This window comes from Bactrocera tryoni, chromosome 4, assembly GCF_016617805.1.
Source record: "Bactrocera tryoni isolate S06 chromosome 4, CSIRO_BtryS06_freeze2, whole genome shotgun sequence".
NCBI classification, from domain to species: Eukaryota; Metazoa; Arthropoda; class Insecta; order Diptera; family Tephritidae; genus Bactrocera; species Bactrocera tryoni.
In genome coordinates this window covers 62,689,848-62,701,176 of record NC_052502.1, presented here as the reverse complement: position 1 = coordinate 62,701,176, position 11,329 = coordinate 62,689,848, and the positions used below count along the sequence as shown (strand labels likewise).

Here is an 11,329-nt window from a genome sequence, read left to right as displayed (position 1 = left end):
TGAGATGAGGGCTTTAGTGACGTTGACCAGTAAAGCCGAGCCGATGAGTGAGCGCTTACATGAGAGGTATTTAATAATATTTAAATTAACAAAAAGTCTTTTTCTTATATACTGACAATGTTTCTTAAATGTATACTTAGAGTCTAATACAATACCAAGGAACTTAATACTATCTGTACACAAAATTTTTGTATTATCAAATGTGAGCGTTGGGATAGTACATTGATGTTTTTTACAAATATGAAAAAGTTTCGATTTAGGAAAAGATATTGATGTGCCTGAAGTAGAGGACCAACGAGAAAGACGCAATAAAATTTCAGAGAAAGTAATTGTTACTGAAGTCAAATTTGAAGTTTTTGAGAATAAAATTAAATCATCAGCATAAATCTGATGCCGGATAGTAACAAAATCTGATAGAATGGTACTGATTTCATCAAATGCAATAGTAAATAGGATCACCGAGAGCGGTGACCCTTGTGAGGGAATTACCATTATCTAATGGTAGAACAGAGGATGAAACATTGGATATGATAACACTTAATTTACGGTTGGATAGGAAAGATTTGACAAAGTTAAAAATACGAGAACCCACTCTCCACCTACTAAGCTGTCTTAACACTACATGAATCCCAATCCTGTCAAATGCTTTTAGGAAATCTAAAGAAAGAATAGAAACATGATTTTTGTGGGACAGAGTATCAGAGATAAAGTGATCAAGGTGCAGGAGAGCATCCAACGTACCCTGCCCCCTCTTGAACGCAACTTGGTTGTGCGAAATGAGATTATTAGATTGAGCATACCAGGCGAGTCTAGTAGCAATAATCTTTTCAATCAATTTACCAAGGCAAGGAAGAAGGGAAATGGGACGATAACTGCTGACCACACCAGGAGGTTTACCAGGTTTTAAAATAGGAATAATCGCGCTAGTCTTCCAGAGGACAGGGTAGTTGCCACTGAGAAAAATACTGTTGTAAAGTTTGACTAGACGGGATATAAGGAATGGAGGAAGGTGCTTGATGATAAGGTAAGAGATTTTATCAATGCCAGGAGTTTTGTCCTTGACTGACGAGAGGGCTAAATTAAAATCAAGTTCAAATATATCGGCATCTAAATATTCAGCTGATTGAGATAAGGTGGAAGGAGGATGGTAAGGAGAGCAAAGAGAAGAAAGTTTACTAGAGGAAAAATCAGAAGAGAAATTGGAGTCCAAAGAAATATTGGAAAAGTGGGTGGCAAACTCTAAGGCTATATCTTTGGGATATAGTAGAGTGCCCCGAGGAGTATTTAAATAAGTGATAGGAGAAGAAGGTGATAAACCAGCCAGTCTTTTTCATATCAGTCCAGATTTTTCTAGAATCCGAAGAAGAAGTGATATTATTCGTAAATTCTTGGAAACAATGAACCTAGCAGCCTTTAGCTTTATGGCGAAAAAAGTGCATTGGATTTTTTGTAAGCTATTAAGTTTGCACTAGAACGTAAACGTTTAAATTGATGCCATGCGATCTGTTTCAGATTTCTTAGTGCAGAAAGCTCATTATTCCACCAAAGAGGAGCAAGCTTGACTGGTTTAGAAGAAGAAAGGGGAAAAGAATAGTTAGAAGCAGAACGTATAATTTTTTGGATTCTAGAAGCCTCTTGATTTATATTGGAAGAAAAGGGGAAATAACGTGAATGAAAAAAACAGGCTTCTTCAAACCTATCCCAATCAGCCGAATCAGTTTTAAACCGAATCCTGGGCTTAAAAAATGAATGAGGGCGAGAAGTAGATATTTTGGAAAGGATGGGAAAATGATCACTGCCATGGAGATCATCAATACAACACCAGGATATTTTTGAGGAGAGGGAGGCAGAACATATGGAAAGATCAATATTAGTGAAGGTAGAGTGAGTGGAAAAATGGGTGGGGGAACCATCATTTAAAACAATGCAGTTGGATCTTAGTAAGGCATCCTCAATGCTACGTCCCTTGGAGTTAGCCGAAGCAGAGCCCCAAAGGGGACTCCAAGCATTGAAGTCACCACACAAGATAAAAGGATTTTTTTTAAGATTTAAAAATTCAGTAGTAGAAAATGATTGATCAGGAGGGGAATAAGCACAGATGATTGAAATTTTATAGGGGGCGAGGATCTCAATAGCTACAGAAGAAAAAATTGAAAGGGGTATGGGAAGTAATACGTGAGGTAGATTTCTTTTAACTAGGATGGCAACTCCCTGCTTGTTGGTGGTGTTATGTGGGAGATTAATAAAATATCCCACATAAGCCCTAGGGGTAAAAGCTGAGGCATTATAAGATAGGTGAGTTTCATTCAACAGGATAATAGATGGATTGTACGATCCCATAAGTAACTCTAAGTTAATATAATTATTAACATAACCGTTAATGTTCCATTGAAGAAGTGTAATCATATCATATGTAAACTTATAAAAGAAAAAAGTTAAGCTACGAATATTTTATTTAAACTAAATGTCTTCATTGTAAGAAGGAAAATTGGGTAATGCAAGAGGATCTTGCGAGCAGGAGAGGGTGTGATAGGACAGGAGGAAAGGATATTGAGAGGAGAGTCAGAGATGGATAAAGGGGAAAAGAGAGGGGAAGGAGAAGTGACAGAAGAGGAGGTAGGATGGGTTGGAAGGGATTGTTTAGATGAATTGATGTCTGTAGTTGTTGTTAGATTAGTTTTGGTAGGATTGTTGGATTTGTTATTAGGTGTTGTTTCATTATTGATTTGATTAGTATTGTTAGAAATTTTAGCTATAGAGGCAAAAGAGTTTGCATTAGAAGTTGTATGAGAAAATTGAATTTTATACTTGGTAACAGCTTCACGCATACTACATTTATAAATAGTTTTAATTTTTAATATTTCTTTGGATTGTTGATATTTAGGGCAAGTATTAGATGATGCCGGGTGGTCGCCCGAGCAATTTGCACACATTATTCTCTTACATTCAGTAGGTGGGGTATGATCGGAAGGGAGGTTGCATGAGACACAAGAAGGTGAATTACGGCAGTATTTTGCTGTGTGGCCAATTAATTGACATTGCTTACAACGCATAGGATTAGGGTAATACGGACGGACAGTGAGGTTCCTCCAGGCAACATCAATTCTTTCAGGAAGTTTGTATTTATCAAAAGTTAATAAAACTACACCCGTAGGATTACGGGAGCCGTCAGCAATTCGTGAAAACTTATGTACAGCAGAAACACCCTGCTCCTTAAGACCATCAACAATATCTTCTTCTGATAAGTTATTCAGGAATGGGGCGTATATGGTGCCTTTAACCGTATTCAAAGTATTATGAAGCTTGACATTGATATGACCTCCGCCAGGTAAAATTTTTGCAGAAAGAAATTTGCTAGCTGTTTTGTTGTTATTTACAAAGAGCAGTAGGCTACCATCACGTAGCTCAGTAACTTTACTTACTTCCTTACTGATTGCTTGAATACCTTTATACGTAGCGAAGCATGATAACGAATTAAGTGGCTTGTTGTCGTCCAGCGATGACATGACCAAAAATTTTGGATCATCCGTGTTTGAGACTGGTAATTCTGGAAATTGGTCTAACGGGATCGGATTTGGTTTTTTTCTTTTCTTTTTCATTATTGGAGATAATAGGGAAAACCTATTATCCCCTAATTTGGTGGCCCCAGGGGCCATAGTAAACGCGAATTTTAGTTTAACAAATTAAGAAATTAAGTGATTGAAAAGATATAAAACGATAAAAAATTAATTCACAAACAAAGCACGAGCGTAATATAAACGCAGAACAAACCGTTATACCGTTTTAACAAACTCAATAAGCACAGAGCGAAAAGCAACCGGTTACGATGACAGTTCGACGGTGAATGATGAATAATTAATGTTTAAATTTGCTTGAAAAAATATTTTAAAACAGTTTTGGAAATATTTGAGTCTGGACATAGGGTTAGCTATATATTCGATATAATTTGTTACCAGTAAAACCTAAATACAACGCTGTTTACTATTGAAATGTTTATCGATAGTTTTAGTGACATCAACATGTTTGAAATCAAATTTACAACTGAAAAGTGATAAAACGCGGCGAACATTTCAAGTTGAGAATTTTTGTGTTTTGTAATAATTTTGTGTAAATAAGTGTCTTATTAAATTTTTATACACTAAGGTACGATTTAACATTTATGCATAAAAAGAATTATATAAAGTGAATAAATAAATTGATTGTGATTTCAGAAGTAACGGGAGAAAATCTGTAAAATGGCTGACTTTGAGGGGGAGAATTTGGAGCTGCAAAGGCTAATGGCAGAAAATGTTAACGATCTTGCTTCAATATGGACGGAAATGTTTGATGAAGAAATGTGCTTATATAATTTTAAAAAACTGAAGGAACATGTGAAAACTTTTTTTACGGAATTGAAAGAAGAGTCATTGCAAAGAAGAGGACTTATAGAAGATGAAATAAAGGAGTTACAAAAAGAAGCAGATATGCTTTGTCGCTTATTAAAAACAGACGTGGAGTTCCCCAGAATTGATGACAAAAATGTACCTTTGTTGGTTCTACAGTCGAAAATGGATAAAAGTTTGACTGAATTGCGAGAGCAATTACGGCGGCGCCGAGAAGAAATCTGCGAGTTGTTACTTGAGCAAGAAGGTCTATGTGAAGAGTTGGGGGAAGCTCCTCGTCCTCTTTTGGCTGACCCTTTACCTTCAGAAGAGGATATTTTGGAATTTCGTACTCACTTAGATCAATTAAAGATGGAGCGTATGGAACGCTTGAATGAGATGTCAGTATTACGCCGGGAGATAAAAAATTACTTAAATATATTAGAGACACAAGTTAATACAGACACGGAAGACAGACTATTAAATCACAGACAAATTAAACTGAATGAAGAGACTTTTAAAGCGCTCAAACGTATGCAAGAATTATATGGGGCGCGGGTACAAGCATTGTCTGAGCGCATAGATAGTATGCGTAAGAAATTAGATTCCCTTTGGGTGCGCTTGAAAACATCGCCGAACACTCGAAATAAATTTAAGCGTCATACAGAATATAACCAGCGAACGTATAATGTACTTAAAGACGAACTGCATCGATGCGAATCTTTGCAGAGTCAAAATATAAAAGAATGCCTCCAACAAATCCGAACGGAGATTGTGGAATGGTGGGATAAAACACTTAAATCGGAAACAGAGAGAAATCGTTTTTCTAATTTTCACAATAATTGTTATACAGAAGATCTATTAGTATTACATGAAATTGAGTTGGAAGATATAAAACGATTTTATGAAAATAATCGGCAGATATTTGAACTTTACGATAATAGGAGATTGCTTTGGGATCGAATGATTGCTCTCGAGGCTAAAGCTTCAGATCCAGGCCGGTATAATAATCGTGGGGGCCAATTACTTAAAGAGGAAAAGGAACGCAAAACAATCGCTACTAAATTGCCGAAAATTGAGCAGCAGATTCGAGAGTTAGTTGTTGCCTTTGAAGAGAAAGAGCATCAAGAGTTTCGTGTTTATGGCGAAAATATTTTAGAGTTAATGGAAAAAGAATGGGAGAAGAAACGTCAAGAAAAGGAGAAAATGAGCAGTGCACGTAAAAATGCTCAAACCCCTCACCCAGTTACAGGTCGAACACCTATGTCAGCAAAAAACGGTTCAATGATTTCAATGCGTAAAGCCCCCTCTAACACTAACTTATCCGCACTCCCGTCTGCCTCTGCCAACTCAGCGAAGAAACGGAAACTGCTTCAAAATGAAAGAAATACCCCGTTGGCTAAACGAAGTTTAGTTTTTCCACTTAACAGTCCTAGCGTTTTCACAAAACCAATGTTAAACGCTCGTAATACAGGCTCAACAAAATCGTTCAAATCGCCTTTGAAGAAATCACGTGTCATTGCAACCACAATACGTCGTAGGTCGGGGCGTCAAAGTTCTGGAAACAAAAAGCGGTCCTCCTTGAATAAGACCGTAAAGAAAAATACAGTTGCTACACCAAAAATTCTTATCAATGATGCCTCTGATTGGAACACTGATGAAGCTACAGATGATGCATATGAATCCTTCCAGAAAAGCATTGATCCCGATTCACGTTCTTCTATAATACACACGGCTTTTTCACGCATTGCTGCAACCTCATCGACTATTTCGACTCGGTCCAAACGAATTCATCCGAGTGACAGCTGTGTTGTACACTTGCCTAATCCCCGTGCTGGGTTTCACCATCCACTCACACCGTCCAAAATGTCGCCCGCTGCAAGCAGCCGAAAACTTACAACGAAAAATTTACCTATTATAATTTGAAATGAAGAAATGTAATTTTATTTGCCGTTAATGATTTAAGTTTTTTATGATATATTGATATGTATAATTTGTAATTTTCTATGTTAAAGATTCATTGGCAATTTTGTAATTGTTTTTTAGCTTAAACAACTGTTATTACAATGAAGTTTTATCATTAGGCGTTTGGGTGATTGGACAAAAAAGGGGCTACACAATAAAAATATTTTTAATTTCCAAATAAGTAAAGTTTTCGCAATAAATGCTAAATATATTGATTTATACGTGCGTATATTTAAAAAAAATATCTTATAATTTTTAAGCTTAAATATGTAAGCAAGAATATATACATATAAACCTTTTGCAAGTACTGCTCTCATGGTATTCCGTTTTGATGAAATTTAACTGAATGTGCTCCTGACACTGTTCGATGCACGGTATATATAATAAAATTCTCTAAATATTATTATTGAGGTTATTCCCTATTTATACATAATTGAATTCATTAATTAGCTTCTGTAAAAAAGTTGCTTTTAGTGAGATGACAACGTACGGAAATGTTATCAACAAAATAATTTACTAAAAAATACAAATAAATTATTAACTAAAAAATGCAATAACTTAAAGAAAAGTTAGGTTTAAATCTGCTCTAAATTTTATTATTATCATGAAACTTTGTAGGCATACGCACATACATACATATGTATGTAATGGCTTAGGGTATTGGAAAGAACAAGATATTTTTTATTAAAATTTAAATTTTCAGATATTTTGAAGGATCAAATCTGTTTGTAAAATAAATTTGAAAATTGAAAAAGATTATTTTGGCATATGATTGTTTGACGGGAATTTTGAAAATAACAAAAATGCATCAAAAGCGTAAATCAGAGAAATTGGGGTTCTCTGGTTACCGCCGATCATCACGGTATTGTATTCGAGTACACACTATGTAGTTAGTCGAATTTGCTAATAATCCTTTTATTTATTATTTAAGGGGTTCAATGCCAGCTGAGCCGAGGGCAAAGCTAACTCAAATATAATTATATAAAACATGTTAAAAAAACAAGATCCCTAAGGGTCGGTTTCGGTCTTCAAACTTACATCCATTTATGAATTGACAAATCGGAGACAAATCTGTTGCATAAAAAATATTCACAAATGTGGATATTGTGAATTTGTTAAAAGCATTCTAGTGAACTGAAACAATGATATTCATTGAGACTAAGGATACTATCTTTGTGTTTTCGAAAATAACCAATAATAGTTATAAGCAAATTTTTAATTCGGAGTTGGTATAAATTCAGTAAAATTTTGCATATAAAATTCTCTGTACACTGTTCCATTTTCGTCCGTTCCCCAATCCTAATTTCAACTCTATTTTTCTGTCTGCTTTCTCTAAATTTGATAAGTAAGAAAACGTAATGTTACAAAATAATTGTATAGTGCTTTAAAAATCATTAAGAACTGTATTTTGTGGAATAAATTAGTTTCCATTAGTAAAGAAATATAATCATTATACAAAGTGGTCGAAAACAATTTTTATATTTATTGGAAATATTACAGAAAAACGACTTGTACTTTTTTCAAAGATTTCGAAATAGAGAATGGCGAAAAATTTTCAAAATGGCAGACCCATGCACAGAGCTGCGGCTATACCATACAAAAAACCATTCAAGAACTTGGGGAATGGCGGTGGGGGACCAGTACATCACGGCAATTTCAATCCGATGATGTTCAATGGTAGTCAAATTCCTGATAATCCTGGTTATTTAGATTTCAACAACCCTTCGCCACCGGCAGGTATTGGCGGTGGAAGTGGCCTGGGTCAAATGCAAAATAAAAAGAAGAATAATAAAAATAGACCTAAAGGAAAACCGCAAACGCAATTTCAACAACCTCCAGTAAACACACCAACACAACAAAATGGTAGTGGAAATTGGAATAAAAATAAAGGAGTTCAATATCAAGGTTCAAATAATACAAATAATAGATTCAATGGGGGAAATGTCGGTGGTCCAAGAAATTTTATTAATGGTGCTCCAAATCCGGCAAACGGTCCAAATCGCGGACGTCGTATGGGACCACCTGGTCCAGTTCCTCGAGGAAATTTACCAATGCCGGCCATGCCACCACCGCACGGATTCCAGCCACCTATGATCCCACCGATGCCACCAATGGGTCGAGGCCCAATGCCTCCTCCAATGGGTATACAACCGCCACCACCATTTCTCCGACGTAGTGGACGTATTGGACCGATACCACCTATCCCACCTCCAATACCACCAATGATCCCACCGCGCATGCCTCGTGCTATGCCGCCAGCACCGTTTAGCAATGCTGGGAAAATTAAAAAACCAAACACGAAGTTAGTGAAAAAGGTGGTAAAAGGAAAAAGTACCATTAAGACACTAAAAAATCTGGTGAATCAATATCCCATCGAAAAGCCTTGGGTTACGGAAGAAATACGAGCTGAGTATGACAAGAAAGTTGACATTGAAAATAGGCTCAAAGGCAATAAAAATGATGATTTATTCGCCCAATTTAAAGTGCAACGTGACAAGTTTGTATCTATGTACGAAACTGCTCGGGAGGAATATTTGAAAAAGGAGGCGGAGGCCGTTAAGGCAAAGGTAAAATCTTGAAAAGACTAAATGGTATAATCGTCCACAAACAATAATTATTGTTTATTCCCAACATTATCGGTGTCTGCAAAAAACATTTGTGATGGATTGCATACCAAAATTTGACACTAAAGTAAAAGAATATTGAGAGCTTACAGCTATTAATAAATATAAATATTAACATATTCTTTGTTAGAAGGGTAACAACCAATCCATAGCAATGTTTTCGCACACACACATAAGTAACATTAAACCTTTTCATTATGCATAATTTATATGTTACGTCGATGAAGGGTGTTGTTTTGATTTAATTAAAAAAAAAATATGTATAACAATATCGAATCGGATTTAGTAATTTCAAAATTTTCAAACTTATTTTGTCAATTTTAATCAATCTCAATCTTTATTTAATGTACTTGTATATTAAATCACTAATGAGATATCAAAATTTGCATTCCAATATTATTAAAATTTTGTTCAAATTTATAAAAAATATTTCACTGCGTTCTCGGTAATTTATTTAAAAGTTTGAGAAACACAAATGATTTTTGTAGCTTTTGCAAATTTATTTTGAAGGAACATATTTGTTGAATGTCATATTTTAAAACCCTTCGATATTGTCTACGTATCAATCTATGATTTCTTGTATATTTCCGTATGATTTTATACGCATACAGTAATTAATATCCGTCTGCCACACGTACTTTGAACGATTGCTTAGAATAAATTGCCAACATATCTCGCAAAAATATATTTTTGGCATCATTAATGTCACATCATATCTCTGTCATGATAGCAAAAGTGTTTGTATTACTTTTAAAAATTAAATATTAAGCTATAATAATAAAGATATGCATATCGCTATTTAGATTGTGTAGCACTTTGCTAATATATACTTCTCAGATGCGTATATATAAACACTTCACATGGCTAATATGATGTGCTATTTTAAATTTGTCTCTTTAACTTATGAGAATGTTTAATATGGAAATTTTTTGTTTTCTTAAACCATGCTTTGGGCGCATTTATTTACAGGATGCTAAAGACAAACAAACAATTAACAAGACCGCCACAAAGGAAGAAAACAAGAATGATGCAAAAGCAAAGTAAAATCTTTCACATCAAAGTTAATTTATTAACTAATAACTAGCAAATATAAATATATGAATGAGTTTCATTCATAAATTTGTAAATGAAAAAATTAAATTTACCTTTAAATAGAAATCTGAGTATTTAACACTGAAAAAAACGCAATCAAATTTGCACACATAAACGAAACATTTAAAACAAAATGGTTTATGTGAACTGTCCAGACGTAGTGTGTAAATTAACATATATTAGAATTTGTTAAGAAAAAATAATAAAAGTAATACAAATTTGTAAGCACGTTGCTGCTGTTTAAATAAATATACAAAATTAGAGTCAAATAAATTGATTAAATGATTTCAATAATAAGCAACTTTGCTAAACACCAGAGGTGTATGAATTTTGTTAAACAAATTTGCAAGTATTTATATAGACATCGATATTTAAAAGATAGCTGCAAAATAAATTTTAACAAAAAAATTATGCTATAGATTTGCACAAAATAATGTTTCTTGTATACTTTTCGTTAAACTCATAAAAATCACGCTTACTTTATTAGCGTGTGCAACCGTATTAAGTAACAATATTATTGCTTGGATAAATGTTTAAAGTCATTCTAAAAATTGTAATTTTCAAACTTTTAAAAGTTTATCCTTATAGTCTATATAATATAAGTTCAGCATATCTATAGATTGTCAAAATAATAATTATACTGTACTTATGAGTACGTAAAATAAAACATTGCAAGTATTTGCCGATAAATTAATTTCTTTGTATACATATGTATATGAAACATATTATTTTAAAGCAAATTTGATAAATAATATGAGAATTGAGAAATGTATTTGAAAATAAAAAATGAACACGATTAATTTGTATAATCGTCCAAAATTTATCAGTACTTCATTATGAATGGAAGAATGTACGTTGAGCTTATCCAGAGCAGATGCGGTACGTGTGTAAACGGCGATATTTGTTTGTCTTGTATTAAATGGCAGTTTGTGGTGTGGTATATGGTGTTTGAACGCATAACCGATTGCTTTTGTTGAAACAACAATAAACTTCCGGTTACCTATTTAAGTGTCGCTCACACGCCATTACCACAGTTAGCTCTGCCACAGGATATTTCAACAATGATGGCCCTATGAAGTTTCATCAGAAACGGAATGACACATAATATAACTTAAAATATACACATTTATAAATATTTACATAGTTGTAATAAATGTCTATTTCAGCGTAAACATTTAAATAAATCATATAAAATCATGAAATTGTGTTTTATTTACGCTAGGAATTGTGAAATATTCGGTTTTGTTTAATTTCGAATCTAACGAAAATACATGCCAGAAACACGGA

General features: G+C 34.0%; 2 protein-coding genes across 4 annotated transcripts; both read left to right on the top strand.

Annotated features, from left to right (window-relative positions):
• The first annotated feature begins 4,032 nt into the window (after positions 1-4,032).
• LOC120775336 (protein regulator of cytokinesis 1-like) lies at positions 4,033-6,729 on the top strand. Of its 2 annotated transcripts, none has more exons than XM_040105478.1 (2): positions 4,033-4,143; positions 4,212-6,729. In XM_040105478.1, the coding sequence occupies exon 2, from the start codon at positions 4,236-4,238 to the stop codon at positions 6,285-6,287; it is 2,052 nt and encodes a 683-aa protein (XP_039961412.1). In that variant the 5' UTR covers positions 4,033-4,143; positions 4,212-4,235; the 3' UTR covers positions 6,288-6,729. The 2 variants fall into 2 exon arrangements, with proteins under 2 accessions (XP_039961412.1, XP_039961413.1); XM_040105479.1 differs by having other exon boundaries at positions 4,036-4,143; positions 4,215-6,729.
• An 885-nt stretch (positions 6,730-7,614) lies between these two features.
• LOC120774929 (DNA-binding protein K10) lies at positions 7,615-11,244 on the top strand. Of its 2 annotated transcripts, XM_040104807.1 has the most exons (3): positions 7,615-7,671; positions 7,827-8,893; positions 9,920-11,244. In XM_040104807.1, the coding sequence occupies exons 2-3, from the start codon at positions 7,868-7,870 to the stop codon at positions 9,992-9,994; spliced, it is 1,101 nt and encodes a 366-aa protein (XP_039960741.1). In that variant the 5' UTR covers positions 7,615-7,671; positions 7,827-7,867; the 3' UTR covers positions 9,995-11,244. The 2 variants fall into 2 exon arrangements, with proteins under 2 accessions (XP_039960741.1, XP_039960740.1); XM_040104806.1 differs by lacking the exon at positions 7,615-7,671 and having other exon boundaries at positions 7,689-8,893.
• Positions 11,245-11,329: the final 85 nt, after the last annotated feature.

Bases quoted from the DNA above. Each gene is read 5' to 3' on its own strand.
- LOC120775336 (XM_040105478.1), top strand. From the start codon at position 4,236: ATGGCTGACTTTGAGGGGGAGAATTTGGAGCTGCAAAGGCTAATGGCA.
- LOC120774929 (XM_040104807.1), top strand. From the start codon at position 7,868: ATGGCGAAAAATTTTCAAAATGGCAGACCCATGCACAGAGCTGCGGCT. The intron at 8,894-9,919 runs GTAAAATCTTGA...ATTTATTTACAG, and splicing joins CGGAGGCCGTTAAGGCAAAG to GATGCTAAAGACAAACAAAC.